This window comes from Vitis riparia, chromosome 15 (assembly GCF_004353265.1).
Source record: "Vitis riparia cultivar Riparia Gloire de Montpellier isolate 1030 chromosome 15, EGFV_Vit.rip_1.0, whole genome shotgun sequence".
Classification (NCBI taxonomy): Eukaryota; Viridiplantae; Streptophyta; class Magnoliopsida; order Vitales; family Vitaceae; genus Vitis; species Vitis riparia.
Genome location: NC_048445.1, coordinates 2208571 through 2230567, shown reverse-complemented (window position 1 = coordinate 2230567; position 21997 = coordinate 2208571). Strand labels below are relative to the sequence as shown.

Sequence of the window (21997 nt, the reverse complement as noted above, 5' to 3'; positions counted from 1 at the left end):
AAAAGGGTAACTTTCAATTTTATTTTATTTTATTATTTTATAATTTTGACTTTCCTCCATTTATTCTAATATTATTATCACCCCAAAATAAAAAAATATTAATTTTCATTATGAAATTAGATATTTATTCAGAGATGAGCTGGATTTAATAGAAAATACTTTGATAAAGGACAAAATAATTGAAAAATAAAAGATTGATAAATCAAAACTATATTTAATTTTTACATTAAAAAAAATTAAATTATCACAAAAATGAAAAATAGAAGATGATACCTAACCCAAACCTTAAAATCAAAGAAGACCCATTTTTTAAGTCATCATGATGGACTTTTCATCTTCTTCACTCCACTTCTTCATCCTCTCCAATGCCCCTTCCACCTGAAATTCAAATTCAAAATGTTGAAAATGATAAACAAAAATAAATTATATATATATATATATATTATATTTATTTTTGGGATATTATTGTGAGTAAGCTAAAATTTTCTTGCCTCTTTGTTCCAGTTGGTTCTCCAAACCACAAACAAGAGAATGAGGGTCTGCAGAAAAGTCCCACATATCATACCAATCCAAATTCCCTGCAACCACAATGCCCATTTTAAAAAAAAAAAAAAAAGAAAAAAAAAGGGAGGGGAAAACCTAAACATGTGGCATAAAGCCTTGTTTGGGCCCTCTTGGGCTTTTGGCATCAAAACATAGTGGAGTGACTTGAAGCCTGGTTAGTTGGGACTGTTTTTCAAAACAATTTTTTATTTTAATGTTTTAAGATAGTTTTTTTTTAAAAAAAATAATTTATTTATTCTGAAGCAATGTTGAGGTATTTTTAATTTTTTAATTTTATATATTATTTTGAAAAAAAATTGAAAATATGAATAATATTCAATGATTTTTTATATTGTATATGAGTGTAATATATCGTCATTTAGAATAAATTTTAAAATTATTTTTTATATTTAAATTTCAAAATATAATTTTATTCCTCAAAATAATTAAAAACTATTTCAAAAAACTACTTTTTACGGGCTATTTTCAAAATGTTTTCATATAAGATCTGAACACATGTAAGGTGTTGTTTGTTTTTTTACTTAATTCGAAACAGAATCTTAATACTTAATAATATTAAATACTAGGTTGTTTGTTTTTATAATATGTTATTTCTATTAAGTATTAAAAAGTAAAGAAAAACTTATACGTTATTTTTTTTATTTAGAAAAAACTATTTAGTTTTTTCTATTTAATAAAAAAATTATAAAAAGTTATGAAAAAATTGAAAAACAAACAACCTAAATTTTAAAAACAAATTGCTTTCAAAAAAAAAAAAAAAAAAAAACAAACACCACCTAAGTTTAAGAAGAAACACACATATGAGGTAGCTTTTAGTTTTTTTTTTTTTTTTTCAAAATTCGAATAGAAATTGAGCTAGCAAGATCAGACACAATGTAGCAGAACGAGAAGATGATTTGATTCATGCCCACAGTCAATATTATCAAGTGAATGGAGGATGATGATTTACCTCAACTCCAATCTTTGCCTTGTAGCCCAGAAGGAATCCAAGAGGGAGCCCAACAATGTAGTAGCAGAACAAGTTGATGTAAGCTACCAATGCCTGCCAGCCTCCTCCAACAGCCACACCTGCAAAAATGTTATGCCCATTGCATTCTTCCCAACTCTTCAACTTCAAGTTTGTTTCTGAGTCGTCTTATTAGTACCTGATATCACCGGCTGGACGCTGTTTAGCACCATGGTTATACCTAGAAGGTATGCTAGTTTGCCCACAGCTTGCTGCATTTCCTTTGTGTCTGTGAAGATCACAGCAAAATGGTTCTTAGTTGCCATCACAACTGCCATGAAAAATATGCCTATGAGCAGGGACTGAACCACTGTGACAATCACCGAGTATTTGGCAGCTCTGGGATGCCCTGATCCTAGCTCGTTTGAGATCCTAACACTGAAAAGATAAAAAGGAGCAAGAGTCGAGATCGACATCAGTTCATTAATGGTGATACCAAGGGAAAGAATAAAAGAGAACACATGATAGCGGGACACAGAAGGACAATCCATAGTCAAGCGACTCCAGTTAATATTTTCCATTCTCTGTCTTGTTTTATTATTTTCATTCTTTGTCATGTCATTTTGTGTCAGTCTTTTATTCTTTTCCTTAACAAATGGTACTGATTAGCTTGTAATCATTTACCTTATAGCTGCATTGACTCCAATGAACAACATGCCTTCCCACCCATTCAAGTTCATGCTGAAATAGGAAGATTAATTGACACCAAAAAGTAGAAAACAAACATAGGATTGAGAGGATTTTATACAATGACTCACTCCCAATCATATAAATATTGTCCGTTTTGTACGTAAAGAGTCTTCACGACTTTAAAATGCATCTACATGGTTAAAAGAACTCGTACATATATAGCATTGAAAACTTTTTTCCTATGCAAACAAACTTCTTGTTCTAACATTATATATGTATGAACTTTTTTTAACTACATAGATACATTTTAAACCCTTAATGACCATTTGAGCTCAAAGCGAACAATATTTATAGCCGAGGGAGGAGATCCTTACACTTGAAAGGGCTATTACAGGTCTCACCAGATGGAAAGAGAGCCTACGGCCACGACTGGGTCATCCAGATGGCCGGTGAGAATGATGATGGTCATAAAATACCAAATCTCCAAGCACAGCATCACAGCTGAAGCAACTGAGAGCCTCACAAAGCTCCAGATATCCCTGAAGGCTAGCCAGGACAAGCCCTTCCACCCGTCCTTACACCAGCCAACAACATAAGCAACCTGGGCAAGAGCCACCCCCCAGGCCGAGATGTCATAGGCTGCTGCGGCACCAGCTGTGCCCCACCTGAAGACATTGATGAGGAGAAAGAGCACCCCAATGTGTATGATAAGAGCCACAAGGCCAATCCATGCCAGAACTCCAACCTTGCTTTGGGCCTGCAAGAACTTCTGGGTGGGGAAATTTACGGCAAGGGAAAACATCTGAGGGATGACTTGAATGGTGAATTCTCCGGCTAGTTCTGCAATTTCTTCTTCTTGGCCGAGGAGCTTGAGGACTGGAGTGGCAAATATGTAAAGGGGCAGTATGAAGAAGCAGGCCACAAACAGGATTATCCATGATCTTTGCATGTAAACCCCAAGCAAATACACTTGCCCAGCCCCAAATGCCTGTCCACATAACGTCTCTAGTGCACTTCCCATGCCAAGCTGCAATTTCATACCATGTGTTAACTGATGGCGACTTTGCTTCATGCTCCATAAGAAACCTTACAAAAGAGATGAAACTGCTTTCCAATTTTTCTTTTCTTTTTCCCATTGATTCTAGGTGGAAAAAGGTTTGTCAAGAGGATTCTTGTTGAATAAACCCTTGTGGCTTTGAGGTGCTTTTACATCATTACATCATTAGGAAATTCTTCCCGGACCAATGTGGGATATAACATTTATCATATGAATCCCACACTGGTCATCAAGATTAGGGATCAACTTTGATACTATTTTACAATAAACGACTCCCTCTAGTATCTGGTAACTATGTTATATACAGTATTTTTAATGAGCAACATACCCATGGGAGTCCCATCCTATAATGGTTGTCATGACTTTAAAACGTGTTTACACGATTTAGAGAAATCCATTCTATATATTAAGAACTGCTTATTTGATCGATGTTGGATATTACATTCTTCCATTTGGAATTAAATGCTGAACAAACAGGAAGTTCTCTCTTCTCAATCATAGTGAAACAAAAGAATTTCTGAAAATAAGTTAAAATCCAAAATAATCAAGTTGAGAGAATGACCCTTTTGGTTATGAAAAATGGGGAAAAGAACAGTATCATTAACTACTAGGCTTGGTTGGGTACAGTAGTCTTCTTTTTTCCCCCATTTTCCTAGCTACCAAACAAGAAGGAAAATACACAGGCAAGAATGGAACAGAAAAAGACATTGAGAAAAACTAACCAAGAACCCAAAAGAGAAGTTTGCAATAACAGAGAGAGAAATAGCAACAGCAGAGAGCTCCACATCTCCAATATGCCCAACAAAGATATTAGTAAAGGAGTTAGTCCCATAATTGCACAGAATATTGAAAGCAATTGGACCTGCAATTGCCCACAACTTTGCAGACTCCTTACAGCATACAGCCTTGGCCTCATAGAAATTATTCACAGGCATATAGTCCCCCTCATCTGAACCAAGTCTTGTGGTAGGAGCATGGTGGAGGTCCACAGTTTCAAGCTTAGAATCTTCATCAAACAATGGTGAATCCATCTGAACCTGCACCTGCCGACGCCGAGGTGTCGACTCTGCAGAGGAAGGAGTAGTGGGCTCCTCTGCTTTTTGTTGCCCATTCTCTTTATGGCCTGCAATCTTTACAACCTTGGATGATGCCCTTGTGTTGATGCTTTATTGTTAATTCTGTTAGACTGGTCCAATGTACAGAAATTTCAACGTTTCTTCTTCTTGTTTTCCTTTGTTTTCTGAGAGCGTTTTATATGTTTTGGAAACAGTCTTTGATATTTTGCTATGGAATAGCAAGAGCTGCCATGTGTGGCAACTGTCATAACTGCCAGTTCTTTTGTCTTTCTAACATTAGAATTGGAGGTGACTGAGTCTTTGCCAACGGAAAGATTTCAGTACTTGGCCCCTTTATTCGGTAAAATCAACATATATTCTTCATTCCAATTCTTGATGGTCACTAAATAGTTTATGAACCTATTCAATTGGCTTTACAAAATGGAAATTTTATTTTGATTTTAATTTTTTCCCATTTTCTTTTCATTTTATTTTTTTTTTCTTTTATATCTAACTAGAAAGAAAAATGATAAGGTACTATAGATCGAGAATAACAAATCAGATTAGGGTATAAAAATATAAACTATAAGACTTAAAAATTTATATATGATACGATCTGATTGATGGTGCATTTTGATACTACCGAAAAAAGTGTAATCGGGTACGATAAATGGACCCGGAAAGATAATAGTAGCAATGAGTCAAAAGAGAGCAATTATTTGGGTCAATTTTGAGTACTAGTTTGAATTTGAGAATGAAATTGGTACAGAAGTTCCAATCCTAGTAGAACCCATGTGCCCATTTGCTACCCTACACACCCGGCCAGGCATGCCCCCCAAAGGAGAAGAATATCCATTTCAAATAAAGATCTTTTACAACAAAGATCATGCGAATCTCTTATCTTTCTGCGAAAAAGTAGGAACAGAGAAAAGAAGGAAGATCCTTGCAATAGCAACACACCACAACATGGTACAAAAAGGTGTGGGCATCAAGCTTTTATGCATCTCTCTCAAGAAAAGGCAGGGGCACCAAGTTGGTCTTTCTTTTTGGTGGAATTGTGGGCATGGAGAAAATATTCCTTCCAATTTTCTAATATTTATGCTGTTGATGGGTCATTCCATGGTATCAAAACTTTTTGGAATAGCTTATACAACTTTATGAAACTTTTCTTTTTATACATCCAAATGAGATTGGAGTGACATTGGACAAGAGCATTCAGTTAAGGCACCGAGGGATTCGGTGCCAAATTCAAACCCAGTTATGGAATACCAAACTCTGATCATCTTTCATGAGCTGTGACCCTCCAACCCCACAGTGATAAACAGATAGACAAGCTCAACCATTAGGCCATAAATTTTCATAAACCACCCCATCACATTGAACCATAACTTTTCACAACCAACTTACTTGTATCATGAACAAACTCTACTCTTTTCTAGGAAAAATTCAGCCAAAAACATAAATTTTACTCGGGGCAAAACCTAGAACATAGTGGTAAATGGTTATTGCAATTTGAAGAAGAGATTTCTTTCTAAAATAGCCTAAAAATCTGACTTGTAATGTAGTCAGATTGAGTTTTTTACTTACCTCATGAGGTAAAGCTTGTTTCTTGTTCTTTAACAACTTTCACATTCACATTCACCATCTATGAGAGGAATGTGAATTGGCATCCCCGGTGGATGTCCCACCGGATTCAGCCAAAACCCCATGAAAAGACTCGCCAGAGACCAGTGCCTGGAGCAACTTTGGTGGTGGGGGAACTGCCACTTCCACAATTCCTTCCAACATCTTCACCACCATCCCCATTGTAGGCCGGGCAGCCTCCTCATCCTGTATGCACCACACGGCCACTAGCCCTACCCGCTCGGCCTCTGCAGTGTTGTATGAATCCCTGAGTCTTTCGTCCACTACTGCAGCCACATTGCCCTCAATTATCTGTCGGGCAGCCCAGGGAGGGAAGAACCACTCATCCCCTGTAGCAGCAGCAGCACCACCGCCCGCGGATGGCGGGGTTTCCACATTCCTCCGGCCCCCAATTAGCTCCAACAGTGTCATTCCATAGCTGTACACATCGGCTTTTGCAGTAATCGCCACACCTGATATCCATTCAGGGGCGACATAGCCCCATGTCCCCCTCATTGTGGCTAAAACCCTACTGAAGTCCCTCCCCATCAGCTTCGCCAACCCGAAATCCGACACCTTTGGAATGAAATCAGAGTCTAAAAGAATGTTTTCAGGCTTAATATCACAATGTATGATACAATCTCTGCATTCTTCGTGCAGGTATGCAATGCCTCTGGCCGTCCCAATGGCCACCCTGAACCGAACATCCCAGCTCAAATTCTCACCGTCTCGCCTCAGATACACACTCAGAGGACCATTCTGCATACAATCATAAACCAGAAGCCGATGCGAATTTTCCGAGCAAAAGCCCCTGAGCCTCACTAGATTAACATGCTGGATATTCCCAATTGTGCAGACCTCTGCCCTGAACTCCTTCTCTCCCCCACCTGGCCTCTCCAGCCGTTTCACCGCCACCTGCGAAGAATCCGACAATTCTCCTTTAAATACTGTGCCGAAACCTCCATGCCCGAGCTTCTCGGAGAAACCCTGAGTAGCTGCGTTGAGCTCTTTGTAGGAGAAGACCCTCAAATTGGTTACTGAGAACACATCCTCTTCCTCTACCTTCTTCTTCCTCTGTCTTCTCTTTCGGAAAACCAGCAAAACCGCCATTGATAACCCCAGAATCGTTAAAAACCCGGCGACGCAGGCTATCAAAACAGGCCATTTCCATTTGTTCTTCTTCCCGTTTCCTCGTCTGTGTACTCTAACGTGTAATTCGCCTTCTTCTGTGCTATCTGAAGACAAGTTCTTCAGATTCAAGACAGGCCCATATACATTGTAGCACAAATTGGACCTCGCATTTCGATACAAACCGATACAGGAGCAATTCATCAAACACGAAGCTTCACAAGATTTCGAATTTCCCGGAATCGGAACCAGAGCAGCTCCATTGAAGCTAACACTGCCAATTCCTTCGAACCCGCCATCGGTCTCGCTACACACATTGTTGTCCTCACGGCGGCATCCGCCCGAGAAGTCACCGGAGCTCCAGCTTGGTTCGTCGGATGGTTGAAAACCGGCGAGACATTCACAGGGCTTCAACGTTACAGTGTTGCAGAGGCCTAAATTCCCACAGAGTCCATACACCCGGCAGCGGTTCTCCGGCTGTGACCAGAACATGTTCCACGTGTCGGTCTGAGGAAACCACGTGTACTGCCTGAGGAGACCAGAGGAGTCCACGTGGAAGCGGTTTAGCGGAGGCCGCCCTCCTCCGCCGCCGTTCTCCAGCGCCGTCGCCGTGTACCAGAACGCCGCAGCAGGAGTAAACGGGTGCAAGAAACGGAATTTGTAGATGTACGGAATCGTCATCTCCGGCACTCCGGTGAACCTATCTCCGGTCCAGTTTCCGGTGGACCAATACATCATGGTTCCATTAAACACGAGCTCGAACTCGCCGTATTCCGGCGGTTTCAGCCGGAGAGAGTAGGATCCCGGTGAGGGATCCACGGAGCTCTTCCAACACGTTATCGATCGATGCGCCGTCATATTCATCCCCGGCAGCCACGTATCCGCCGGAAAATCGAAGCTCTGCCACACCACCTTTTCTTTACGCGATAACAACACCAAGTTCCCACTCTCCAATAGCTTCACTGCCGTCGACTTCTCCACGTTCGTCGTTTGCCACACCACGGAGCCACCGACCTCCATTATCTTCAACCTCCCATCTCCACCCAACTCCACTGTCGCCGACTCCACACTTTTCACCGGCGTCTCGCGGTTCGCCACCCACACGTAGGTCGGGGTAGGAAGAGAAGCGTACCAGATGCCCAAGTACCAGTTGGGTCCGCCATTGGCGCTGAAGAACCCCATCTTGAAGGTCCCATTCTCACTCTGAATCGTCTTGTTGCCAGTGATCAAAACCTCACCGGCCTGAGCTTCCACCGCCAAAATCAGAGGAAAAACAACTAAGAAACAGAAAATTAGTGACATCTCTCTCACGTCTCATCCAATTCGACCCACCAGACACATGGGTTTTCAAGAAAATCTTACTTGGAGTTGAGGTAGCTTAGAAAGAGCAGGTGGAAGTGAGGACTTTTATATAGATTTGAGAAATCTGAAAAAGCTGCTATTCACGGGCATGGCAGAGACACTGTTACAATAATACCCTTCTGAAGAGGATTTCTATGCGAGCATACGTAGATACTTCCAAGGGGAAAAGCGTGAATTTGCATGTGTATGGACAGCGATTTGGTGGGCAGAGACACATAGCCCTGAAGTCTACTCACCTCCCTCCCTTCAACGGTCTAACAAAGGAATAAAAAGTTTCAAAAGAAAAAAAAAATTGAAAATGAGAAAACTTATCCTATTTTGAAGACTATCATATCAAAATTTTTGTAATTTCATTCTCTTTTTCATAATTTATTATAGTTTAAATTAACATACACATATTTATGACGTCATATATATCAGTTTTAAACATTTCCAGTTTTCAAAAATTAGATGTAATTTTTAAGAATATTCAAATAAAAATTATGAATCGGTTTGAAAATATTTTTAAAAGCACTTCCAATATAAAAAAACATATTTAAAAAAAAAAATATTTAGCAAGATTTTAAAAATCATTTTTACATAAAGTACTTTGAATAAAAATATTTTCGAGGAGCTTTTCAATTGTAAGTCTTTTATTCATATTTTTAAAAAATATTAAAAATATCATAATTAATTTTTTATTTTAATAATAATTACATTTACTTCTATTTTTATTATTAAATCAAAAAATATTAATAATATATCAAGGAAAATTCTATGATATTGATTCACTTCCATAAATTATTTTTACAATGAGATAAATTGCAAATTATAAATTATTAAAGAAAGAAAATGACATTTAACTACAAATAAATTGACCACAATATTTTAAAAAATAAAAATTAAGTATAAAGAAGACAGGGCCAAAAATAGAAAAATGGATTCTAGGAGTGGCGATAAGAAAAAGTATGAGTCAAGGAGATTGAAGAACGTGTCGAAAAATGATCGGGAAAGGGGCCATAAGTCAAAAAGGTCGTTTTCTTATTTGACCTCTGGTTGCTGATGTGTCCTGTCCAATGTCCACAAAAATTGCTATGTTGGATTGAGTTATCCTCGAGACAACCATGATGTAATTATTGGTTTAGGCTCACAAATTTTGAATTTGGTAATGGTTGAAAATTTCTAAACTGTTGTTTTCATACGTATAATGGTAATGATGGTGTAGGCTCTTCTTTAGGAAATGATATGCTAATAAGATTTGTTCGTGGGGTTGGTCTAGTAAAGTTTTACCTTATTTGGCCTCTTTATACTCTTTTTTTTTTTTTTTTATATTATTAATCAATAATATTTTCTTATTTTTTTAAAAACCCATTTTGATAGCGAATTTTCAAAACAATTTGCTATTTTTTTTTTTATAAAAAAACACCTTCAACAATAAGAAAACATAAAACACTTTTATGTTTTTTTTAAATATAATATTTTTTAAAATATCTTTCCTTTTATATATATATATATATAAAATATATAAAATTTTAAACATATTTTAAAAATAAAACACCATATTAAAACCTTTTTAAAAATATAAAAAATAGATTAAGAATATTTAAGTTTCCGAAAATAATAAAATTTAAAAATTATATTTTAGAACTATTTTTAAAAACATTTCTAAAACTAAGTTTTTAATTTTTTTTTTTACCCTAAATTAGTAATAATAATAATACTATTAATTTGTCATATAAATTAATAAAAGAAATTTCAAAATGATCGAATGAGATTATTTATAAAATTTATTTTTCTTAAAACCATAAAAGCACCTTAACTATCGTTACTTCCAAACAAAGTCTTAATGTGATTAATAATTATTGTTGTGAAAACAGTTTGGCACTTTACATTATGACAGCCGTTGAAAAACGTTGGTTCACATTGGACGACCGACCCGCGGGTGATCGTGTTTGAGAATTGAGAGAGGCATTGGATTCATTAGAGTGAGTGGAGAACCACCTTCCCCGTTGGACTGTACAACCTAGGAGCCTACAAGTCGCTTTTGAAATTCAAAAGTTCAGACGTGGAGGAGTTCACACCGCTATTGGAATCCAAGTGGTAGTGGAAGAGAATGCTATTTCTGTTATTGGTCCAACGTCGTATTTAATTTGTAAAGGGTTCTGGGACTCTTGAGAGTTTCGGGTGAGACCAAGCTTTCAAGATTTCTAAATGATTTCAACTTTATTCAAATCATGATGGGTGGTCTTGACCAAAGCGTCATTCGTTATGATGGATTTTAAAAAGTGCGACAAAATTTTTGGCAACTTCCTACAGTGAGGAACTCCGTCTCTATTTGACAAATGCTAGGCTCAAGATGAATGTTAATAAAATAAAATGTAACAAATAATAAATAAATTAACAATAACACTTTTCGGTGTACATATCCACCATATGCACTCCTCAATCTGTAAATAGTACTCCTTTTGGTTTCAGAGGTGATATTTGGTTTTTTGATTTTTGCTTGAAATTATTTTCAAAATTTAAATTATTTGTTTTTCTATTTTTTTATTACTTATTATAATTTTTTTACTAAATGAAAAAAACAAAACATATAACTTTTTTTAAATAAAAAAAATAATATATTAATTTTTCTTTACTTTTTAATACTTAATATAAATAAAATACTACAAAAACAAACAACTTAATATTTAACACTATTAAATATTAAGATTCTATTTAAAATTAAGTAAAAAAACAAAAACCACCTCAACCTCACTCCAACCTTTTTGATAATCTCATATCCAAAAGGTACCATTAATTAAGGATTACCACATGTGCATCCGATCTCCAATCCCTTACCATGTTCTTATTATTGTCATTTTTTTTGCTCTTTTATCCCCTTGTTTTAGTGTTTTTTTTTTCAATTTTTTTATTCAGATTTCTAAACACATTTAAATATCTAAATTCAAAATTCAATATGATACCATATATATGATATCAAATCAATATCATATATTTTTTTTCATATATGTATAAAATCTAAGCAATGTATTACATTCCGTTTTTCTAGTAAGTTCCGTTATTTAGAGAGTATTAAAGGAGTAGATTTGGATTTTCTCTGGCTTCTGAGTATATTTGTTGCTAAGGTCTGGGTGGCCTTTGGTACTAACTGTTCAAAAATTCCCATCCCTGTGTGAAAAGGCAACAACTCTGGCAGCTAGCAGTTTTATAAAAATCTAGAAATGGTATTCACATTTCACAGTAAATTTCATAATACTATCATTGGATTTTGAAAACTATCACTTACCTCTCCATGATTATGGAATGACACTGAGCTGTTCATCTGTTGACGTAGCTCTAAACACCCTGAAATACATTAAGTATCCTCCCATGAAGCTTGGAAAATATCACCATATAGACTCACATAAGGCATAAAACAAAGTGTTATGCAGATCTATGCAATTTTCAAAATCTAATAATGTGAAAATCTAGATCCACTTAAGACAGAGTATACCCTTTAATTAATCATTATAAACTTTTCATACACCAAATTCAAATCCCAGGCAAGAAATCCATCCAGAAGTAAACAGATTATTGATTTACAAAGCCAAAACAAATAACAAATGCAGGCAGCATGCATGAAAATGAGAAAGCTGAGAGGGTATATACAAGACAGAAGAATATATCAGAGAAACCCATGGAAGGCAGGACTGACCCATTAATTTCTTTTGGGTGAAAGAGCCTGACTAGCTTTACCTCCCTTGGTACTTAAAGCATTGTTCTCCCTTTTATTTGCTGATGCATCTGATAGTTGTCAATGAAGATTTAATTGGAGAAAAGACATGGATAGCAGCAACCTGTTTTCATGTAGTGTAGAAACTTCACTCCTCTACTTCCAATATAACCAGAGGAACTGACTGACCCACTAAAAGAATGATGTTCAAACGCACACTGCAAATCTTCAAATCGCTATAATCAAACTAAAGATGAATATGTGGGCCATAAGCCACTGACCAGTTACATAGCAAAGAATTGCCAGGCATCTGCAGCCTTTTGAGTTGGGAAGCTTCAATTTTACACAAAAGGGCTTCCATCTTGAAACGGTACGACCGAGCTACATAATCATGGTATCTTCAAGTATCATTTCCTGCAACATTAGAGAGGTAGAGCATGTCGATTTAGCATGAAAACATGACAAATGTGTAACAATTAAGACAAGAACCTTGTCATAGAGCCATTTCTCAATGGTTAGCACCTCAGATTCATCCAGTTAACAATCACTAAAAAAAATGTCTATTTAATTTTATTGGAAAACTTCTGTTTTTCTTTTTATTGCTTCTTACTGGTTGGGGGAGGAAGCAGCTATTGTGGGATCCCTTTATCATGATCTAATCTGCATAGCTCTTAACCCAAGGGATAAGAGAGATACTCATAGAGCAGATCAAGAGCCCCAGTCATCATCTAGTTTAAGTATATGGATGAAATTCTTATCTAAGCATTGCATGATAAATTACTGAGAGAGGCAAACCTGATCACACACAGGGCAGGTTTCACTTCTTTCCATCCACTCAAGAATGCACGAAAGATGAAAATGATGGTTGCATTTTGTGATTGTTTTTGGGTTCTCCAAATCATACTCTGCAAACAGTCACAAAATTGAATAATTAGTTATGAGGAGCTCAGCTGCTTACATAATTCTTGACGCATAAAGACAGCTGATTTAATTCCACAAACAAACAAAGAAAGTTAAAAATGGTAAAATGAATAAAATGTTAGCATCCTGAGACTCTGATAGGGCTGCACCTTCAAGACAAATGGGACAAGCATCATCTTCTTCCAATGGTAAAAAATTAGGTTCATTTGATCTTGGAAGTTCAAACTTCCTTGGTGAAGTAGGCAAAGAACTAGCTTGAGTTTTGCAGTCTGACACTCTGAGACCTTTACTACCATTAATTGTTTCTCCGACAGGGTCACAGTCAGTTGATCTTGGATGTCCGAAAACCACATCATATGGAATAGGTGCAGGCGGGGGCCGGTAAGTGTCAGGAATTGATGTTTGCAGATTCAAATCAACCAAGAGTTCTGCAGCGAATGCAGAGGCTGCACCATCATGAGATGTCAAGAACTCGTGCTCTTGTAGGGTTGGTGGACACTGCCAAAAAAAAAAGTTGGAAATTTTAAAAATGATAGTTTAATACACAAGGAAACCTCATCAACCATTTTTATGACAGAAGATCAGCAAGAAAATTTCCACCTAAAAGAAATTTCTATGCTGAGATGACTATGAAGAAACCCTACATTTGCCAGCATTATCAAATGTTTACTAACATTATCAATGCAAATCTTCAAAATTTTGTTCTTTCAACATGAGAATTGAATCTCAAAAATTTCAGAATCTTGAGAATTGATCTCCCAAAATTTCAAGATATTCAAGAGCTAATAAAGATTTATGTTGTTGCTTTGTTGTCAGCAACACAATACATTTCTGAGAATTCAGATTCTGATTAACTGGTAAGCAAATTCAACAATAAATGATCATGCAAGAAATGAATGAAGAACTCAAATAATAAAAGTGCAGAATAACAAGAAATAGATGGTGAAATGTTATGAGAAATTAGATGAGACAAGTCCATGCACAATCTGGCAAGTTTTGCCAGCTCATCCACATCATCCTTTATTCTGTCTTGCCCAGTATTCAGCTAAGCTTGAAGTTTGCCAATTTATATCAAATAAGCTTTCTTCCCAGCTGTCTTTCTTAAGAGTCCCTAGTGTAGTTGGCCAAGTTTTAATAGGCAGCAAGACACTAGTCCTATCTGACATGTTTCTATTTCTCACTTGATCACCACTCATAGAGAACTCATGAACTATTCTAGCTCAACAGGGTGACTTACCACCCTTGGAAGAGTGCCCCTAACTGTAGCATCACATGGCATTTTTAGCTGCCAACGTCAAGCAAGCTGATTGGAAATCTCCTAAATGATAACACTTTGAATTCTTCCTGGTGTTTAAACCATCATCCAGCTTGGTACTTCTTGGTGGAAGGCTCATGGAGTCATGGTAAAACTGATGCCATACTGTTTGATGATTCTAGAAGCTTGATTTAGTAGCTGGAATAGAGTGTTGCTGAGGCAAACAAGCATGCTATCAGAATGAAGGTGGCATACATCAATTCAGTCTATATGTGAAAAATAAGAGTTAAAGCTTTCCATTGTCTCTACATGGCAGTGGCTGAGGCATCAATAGTCTCTACCAATCAACACTTCCAGATCAATTACAATTGTACTTAGATTGTTTGTAAAGCTATAAGGCAACTGTCCAATTATATAAAACAGTAATATAACTCGGTCCTCATCAAAAAGAATCTTCTGTCCCAAAAAATTTAGGCCACACAACTTTCCTCATCTCCTCTTTGGGTTTCTGTCACTCCCTAAATCATAATGTCTCATCCACCCTCACATATTTCTCTTATTTGACCTCCTAACATCCAGGACCCAAAAAAGCCTGGCATGTATACAAAATAAGAAATGAAAAGGAACAAACAAAAGAAAGGATACTATCTAGAAACAGGACTTACATGAGCAACTAAAATCCACAACAAAAAACTTTCATCAGTGCACAAGAGAATTATTGAATAATATTCATGTTAAATAGGGAAATGCTCTGTCTTGAGCAAATAGGAGCAGATAATAAAACTGAAATGGAGATTTAAGATTCTGAGATTGCACATATTACATAATAATATACAGGTGTTCCACGCAATTGAGTTTTCCTGGAAGAACAACAGCAACCCCCCATCACCTGCAGTTGTTTTATTATCCACCCAAAATTACTGGTGATTTGTGCATTTCTCGTTGTCCCTGCTATGGAGTTAAGATGAACAATATGTTAACTACATTCAAACAAAGAGCCCATGATTTATACCGAGAACTAATGTGAGGGTAAGGGTAAGAAACAAAAAGAAATGAAAAATGAAAATAAGTTTGAGGCTTTGAGCTCAATAATTTTTATTTTCCCCAACTATTCTCCAATTTTATTCCCCTTTTATAGAGAGAATAAAAGAGTTGAACATACATAAGTTTTTAAATAGTTTCTTATAGAGAATGAACAATTTGAACATGTATAAGTCTTAAAGAGTTTCATTATATTTCATTATTCTTCATATTTTCCATGGCAAACCAAACAAGAGAATCTAACATTCCTTCCTAGTTGACTTCCTTCCCTTGATACCTTCTGAGATCCAAACAAGATCAAAGCAAGAAAATGCTAACTCCAATCTTCTACATGTGGTCCAACATATTTTAACAAATAAATCACTTGCTGCTCAGTTCCTTTATTTAATGAGAAAAAAAGTGCAAGAAGAAAAATTCTAACATCCAAAATCAGATTTTCCATTTGCAATTACAGAAAACAACAATCTCGCACTCAGTTGGGCCTAAAACAACTCCTTGGCAATTGACGTGAGCTCTCCATTTCTAAAAACTAAAATACCATAAAGCACACTGTTCGTAATCTATTTTCTCCCCGTTACCTCGTTTTCCTCACCAACCAAACAAAGATTCAATTAAATTTTTCTTCAACTAGCACTAAAAACAGAACAAAATATCTCGATTCAATTTCAACAAAACAAGGCTGGTACCACTTCCAGAACAAAGAAACATAGAAGAGTAATAACATCAAAAAATCGCAATAACAACCTACTGAACAACAACACATAGTCCATCAATATTCAGTTTCAAACAAGAAACATTCCACAGCCAAAACATAAACCCTAACCCCTGTTTGGTTACCGAGAGAACTGAGGAGAAAAACCATACGAAAGCCCCAAGTTCACCAACTAATTATTCAAAATGAAACAGAATAAAATAATCAACTTTCTCGGTATCGGATTCTTTCCGTCTTTTTCCTCTTGTTTCTCAGCAACCAAACAGAGCGTAATTGAGAGGAAGAGATTCTTACGAATTTGGATTTGGTTTTGAGAAAACTGAAGAGCGGTTGTCCAAAATTTCTTCTAATATGAGCTAGAAGATACGTGGAAGGGTTTTTTTAATTATTTTATTACTTTTTTGAAAGGGAAAGTTTGTAAATAAGGAACAATCCGAGGGCAACATTGTAAAATATTTTATTACTAACAAAGTCCAACTTGGATGATCTAAGCCCCGCAAAACTTTATAAATTATTACAAAGAGACAAACCGATGAACAACTTTATTGTACCATTTGTTTAATTAAGTTAAAAAATAAGGGTGCCCTTGATTTAAATATATTTTTTTGTTTTAGAAAGTATTTTTGATAGATTTTTAAGTGATAATGATTTTTTGGGAAAAAAATATTTTTTAAATTAAAAAAATTAAATATTTTTAGATATTTTAAAATATCTTTTTTTTATTATTATTATATATATTAGATAAAGTATAAAATAAGATAAAATAAGTTATCTAGTACGTATTTGATTTAACATGAAATAAATAGTAAAATATATTATTCAATATATATATATATATATATATATATTGTATAAAGTATGTTAATTCTAAATTAATATATAAAAAATATATAATTCATGTATTATAAATTTATTCATTTTTATTATTTTACTTTTTATATTAATTATTTTATAAAACAAAATATTAATTAAAAAAATCAAATTTGTAGTTAAAAAGGGAAAAAATATTTATTAAATATATTGTAAAATAATATTAATATATATATGTGTGTGTGAGTGGGGGAGGAATAATATAATATGGAAAAAAATTATTTATAGATTTTAAATATTCTAAGCATTAATATGGTTAAACATAAAACAAATTTCATATTTTTGTAATTAAGTGGAATGTAATATAATTTTTATTTTAAACAAATATCAAATATTAAAATAATATTATATATTACATTTTTGGCAGGTTTGATAATTGTTTTCAAAAATAATTTTAAAATAGAGTTTTATGATTTTTGTAGAATAAAAGTCAATTTAAAAATCTAAAATATTTTTAACATGTTTTTAATATTTTTAAATATGTTTTAAAATTAATTTTTATATATAGTGTTTTGTTTTTAATCATTTTACATATTTGTATAATTATTTCTTAAAACAATCATGGTCATAAAATAAACGAAAACAATTAAAAAACGATATTTAAAAACACTTTGTTTTTTATTCTTAAAAACATAAAATAGAAAACAATATTTGATTATCAAACATATTTTTTGTTTTACAAAACAAAAATTAGTTTTAAAAAAAGTTCATAAAACAGAGTCTTCATTTTCCTATAGAAATGCAGATTTAAGAATATTATATCTCATCAACCAAACATAATCTTAATGAAATTTTTTTTTAAAAGTTTATTTAAAAATCAATATTGTTTTTGTTATTATTATTATCTTTTTTATATATATATAAAATTAGCTAAAAATAATCCTAAAAATCATTTATAAGCTTCAAATAAACGAATTTTAGCTGGTCTAAAGTGAAGCTAAATAATAATTTAAACTTAATTATTTTAATAATATGTTATAATATAATTTTTTAAATAAATTAAAGATAATGAAAATTTTGATATATATTTAAAGTGGATAGACCTTGATTATGATCATTAGTGCTATATCCCATTCAATCCACAAATCATACACACGCGAGCATCTCGGACTCCGCTCCTGCATCCCAATCGGAAATCAATGGAAAATTGTCAAAAGAGGTAATCAATACTAATCCTTCCAGCGTTAACACGTCACTCAAAGAGATGAAAAAGAAAGCTATACCAGAACCACCAGCTCGATCTTCAGTTGATTTTTGACATTTTTATTTTTTTTTATATTTACGGAAAATGCTGGCCCATTCAGTAATTGTTTTTTAAAAATAATTTTTTAAAAACAGTTTTTAAAAACTGGTATATGATATTTTATAAAATATTTTTTTGAAAATTTGAAAAAGAAATTAATCCGTTTTTATTTTTTTTAAATATTTTTATAATTATTTTTTAAAGCAATCATTTACGTTGTGAAGATTAAAAGACAGTTTTTTTATTTTTGAATATCTTATGTGTTTTTCCATCATTCTATGATCTCCAAATGCCGTTTTCTCTCCACTTTCATTGCGAATTTCAAATCTCACTCATCAGCTTCACCAACCCCATCTCCAACTCTCACTGGAGCCACCAAAAATGCTCCAAGCCACGACCCGCATCGTCAATCTCACTCATTTCCCTACCTGGGTCGCCTCAGAGCTTCATTGCCGGAAACGGGGTTTACCCACTTGGTCGATTCTTGCTCAACCCATTCTTTCTCATCCCACGCCCTCAAAATCTCCGCCAAATTGGGGTTTCTTCATGGAGGAAAACAACTTCACGCACACGTAATAAAGTTAGGACACTGTAACTTGCTGTCATTGCAAAATCAAGTTTTGCATGTTTATGTAAAATGTAAGGAATTCAATGATGTATGCAAAATGTTCGATGAAATGCCTCTGAAGAATGTGGTATCCTGGAACACGCTGATTTGTGGGGTAGTCGAGGGTAACTGTAAATTTGCATTGGTTCGTTTAGGGTTTCATTATTTTAGGCAGATGGTCTTGGAAATGATGGCTCCAAATTGCATAACCCTTAATGGTCTACTACGTGCTTCTATTGAGCTGAATGATGTTGGGATATGCAGACAGTTGCATTGTTTTATATTGAAATCAGGGTTTGATTCAAATTGTTTTGTGGGTAGTGCTCTTGTTGATTCATATGCAAAATTTGGTCTAGTTGATGAAGCTCAGTCTGCTTTTGATGAAGTTTCGAGTAGAGATTTGGTTTTGTGGAATGTGATGGTGTCTTGTTATGCTCTGAATGGTGTGCAAGGAAAGGCTTTTGGGGTCTTCAAATTGATGCGGTTGGAGGGTGTCAAGGGGGATAATTTCACCTTCACTAGTATGATCAATTCATGTGGTGTTTTGGGATCTTGTGGATTGGGGAAGCAGGTTCATGGCCTTATTATTAGACTATCTTTTGATTTAGATGTATTGGTAGCTAGTGCTCTTGTTGATATGTACTCAAAGAATGAAAATATAGAAGATGCCCGAAAAGCCTTTGATGGGATGATCGTTAAAAACGTTGTGTCATGGACCACCATGATCGTGGGGTATGGACAGCATGGAGATGGGAAGGAGGCTATGAGGCTTCTTCAAGAAATGATTCGAGTATATACTTACCCTGATGAGTTAGCCTTGGCTAGTATCCTTAGCTCATGTGGAAACTTATCAGCAACTAGTGAAGTTGTTCAAGTTCATGCTTATGTTGTAGAAAATGGGTTTGAAGCTTTTTTATCCATTGCAAATGCTCTAATAAGTGCATATTCCAAGTGTGGCAGCATTGGCAGTGCGTCCCAATTCTTTAGCTCAGTTGCAGAGCCTGATATCATTTCATGGACTTCATTGATGGGTGCTTATGCCTTCCATGGTCTTTCAAAAGAAGGTGTAGAAGTTTTTGAGAAGATGTTATTTAGTAATGTGAGGCCAGATAAAGTTGCCTTTCTTGGAGTCCTTTCTGCCTGTGCCCATGGGGGCTTTGTTCTTGAGGGGCTTCATTACTTCAATCTAATGATCAATGTATATCAAATTATGCCCGATTCGGAGCATTACACTTGCATTATCGATCTTCTTGGGCGTGCTGGTTTTTTGGATGAAGCTATCAATCTTTTGACCTCAATGCCAGTTGAGCCCAGATCGGACACCTTGGGAGCATTCCTTGGGGCATGTAAAGTACACAGAAATGTGGGGTTAGCAAGATGGGCATCAGAAAAGCTTTTTGTAATGGAGCCAAATGAACCTGCGAATTATAGCCTTATGTCTAACATGTACGCTTCTGTTGGGCATTGGTTTGATGTTGCCAGGGTTCGGAAACTGATGAGGGAGAGGTGTGATTTTAAAGTACCAGGTTGTAGCTGGATGGAGATTGCTGGTGAGGTTCATACTTTTGTGTCGAGGGATAAGACCCACCCGCGAGCTGTACAGGTTTACGGTATGTTAGATTTGTTGGTTAGGTTCATGAAGGAGGAAGATGATGTTTCTGATATGGGGGTTCCAGTTGAAAGTTTTGGGATTTAAGAATATGCCCATTGCGGTTGAGTTCATCAAGCTAATTTGGAGCTTTTGGTTTGAAGATTTCACCCCATTTTTTTATTGTTTTATAGTGATTCTTCACTATTAAATCCGCACAGCTTTAAAACTCGTTTATATGATTAAGAAGAACTTACTACATATATATATAGGTCAAACAGACAAATATTCCCTTATAGCATCGATCCATTTGTAATGATCTACTATTTCTTATATAAATATTGTCTACTCTAAGTTTAATGGGTTACCTTGGTTTTATAATACATTTACATGACTAAAAAAACTTAATATATGTATAACGGCAAAAACTTTTTAATATCTCGTATCAATAAATTTCATATATTTTGGGTTGTCATCTTTTGTGTAAGTTAAATATATTATGAGTTTGTTTGACAGTGATTTTAAAAAACGTTTTTAATTTTAAATTTTTTTAAATAAAATGTTTAACAAAATTTAGAAAATTACTAAACTTTTTTTAATTATATAAATAGATTTTAAAATCGTATTATGATAGCTTATTGAATATAGAACAGATAATATCTCTTGATAATGTTGGGAATAAAGTTGGCTTGTGAGTGGGGGCCTTCGTGACCAATTAGACAAAACTTTGAAAACACTTTACTTCCCACTTGGGTTAGGAGAGCAACAATGGCTTTGGGGGGGGATGTATTAGACTGTCATTTAGTGTCATAGACCATATCACACATGCTGGCCCCCCTTATACGTATAGACCTTGAGGGACCATCAAAAATCTGTTAAGCCTGCTAGAAATTAAATATATGGCCAGTTATAAGATTAGGGGTTACATTCATGACGCTGTTCACTGTATTGACCTCAGCTTCTCCTTTTATGGAAGGAGTGCGCCCTAACGTCAAGTTTCAGTCAGGTCGAGGAAAGTTGAAAAATAAATAAATAAATAAAATATTGAATTATCATATTTCATATTTGTATTAATAATTTTTTTAAATGATATAATATATATAAAAGTAAAAAAAATAAAAAAATCCAGTGGTTACAAAAAGTCCAACAACCATGGCTTTTTTGGGTTCTTTCCTTCCAAAACAGTAGTGTAAAATAATCCAGAAACCTCATGTGGACCTCTTGTCTACAAAATCTTACCATTTACATACATCTAATCGCTTTTATTTGTCATTATTGTATGCTATCTTCTAGAACATTCTTGAGTTTAAAAAACGTAGTTGGCCCATGCAAAGGCAGGATTACATGTACCACCGACCTATATCATCATTGACCTTCAACCAGCTTATATTTCTATTCCATGATTTCTTACCGTTGAGAGTATTATCTACATTACATTACGTCCCCACCACAACCAGATCCTTTGCTTCTTTGTCTTGAAGTAGTTTCCAAGAATCCCACCAAACCTAATTCTGATTTGCAGTTACCCCTCTTACCGGTCCGTTAGGTTCATAACCCCGAAACAAAAAAAAAAAAGAAAGTAAAATTAGAGAAAATACCCGATGAATGTTATATAATACTAGGTATTCAAGAAAAAGTATA

At 35.0% G+C, this 21997-nt stretch overlaps 4 protein-coding genes across 9 annotated transcripts; 1 reads left to right on the top strand and 3 right to left on the bottom strand.

The window, feature by feature from the left end:
- Positions 1-277: 277 nt before the first annotated feature.
- Positions 278-4588, bottom strand: LOC117932209 (protein DETOXIFICATION 34). The gene is made up of 7 exons (XM_034853327.1): positions 3980-4588; positions 2602-3227; positions 2195-2251; positions 1710-1948; positions 1514-1632; positions 492-578; positions 278-378 (listed from the first exon to the last, which is right to left on the bottom strand). The coding sequence occupies exons 1-7, from the start codon at positions 4286-4288 to the stop codon at positions 310-312; spliced, it is 1506 nt and encodes a 501-aa protein (XP_034709218.1). The 5' UTR covers positions 4289-4588; the 3' UTR covers positions 278-309.
- A 1042-nt stretch (positions 4589-5630) lies between these two features.
- On the bottom strand, positions 5631-12479 carry LOC117932169 (G-type lectin S-receptor-like serine/threonine-protein kinase SD2-2). 2 transcript variants are annotated; one of them, XM_034853269.1, is made up of 3 exons: positions 12401-12479; positions 11694-11752; positions 5631-8679 (listed from the first exon to the last, which is right to left on the bottom strand). In XM_034853269.1, exon 3 carries the CDS (start codon positions 8363-8365, stop codon positions 5951-5953), a length of 2415 nt encoding a protein of 804 aa, XP_034709160.1. In that variant the 5' UTR covers positions 8366-8679; positions 11694-11752; positions 12401-12479; the 3' UTR covers positions 5631-5950. The 2 variants fall into 2 exon arrangements, with proteins under 2 accessions (XP_034709160.1, XP_034709159.1); XM_034853268.1 differs by lacking the exon at positions 12401-12479 and adding an exon at positions 12102-12192.
- LOC117932170 (probable E3 ubiquitin-protein ligase RHB1A) lies at positions 11880-16394 on the bottom strand. Of its 5 annotated transcripts, none has more exons than XM_034853273.1 (5): positions 16343-16394; positions 15119-15243; positions 13190-13538; positions 12915-13024; positions 11880-12533 (listed from the first exon to the last, which is right to left on the bottom strand). In XM_034853273.1, exons 2-5 carry the CDS (start codon positions 15179-15181, stop codon positions 12501-12503), a joined length of 555 nt encoding a protein of 184 aa, XP_034709164.1. In that variant the 5' UTR covers positions 15182-15243; positions 16343-16394; the 3' UTR covers positions 11880-12500. The 5 variants fall into 5 exon arrangements, with proteins under 5 accessions (XP_034709164.1, XP_034709162.1, XP_034709163.1 ...); XM_034853271.1 differs by lacking the exon at positions 16343-16394 and adding an exon at positions 16081-16326 and having other exon boundaries at positions 15119-15246; XM_034853272.1 differs by lacking the exon at positions 16343-16394 and adding an exon at positions 16081-16326.
- A 2444-nt stretch (positions 16395-18838) lies between these two features.
- Positions 18839-20464, top strand: LOC117932594 (pentatricopeptide repeat-containing protein At2g46050, mitochondrial). Its single transcript, XM_034853869.1, has one exon. It carries the CDS (start codon positions 18839-18841, stop codon positions 20462-20464), a length of 1626 nt encoding a protein of 541 aa, XP_034709760.1.
- The last annotated feature ends 1533 nt before the right edge of the window (positions 20465-21997 follow it).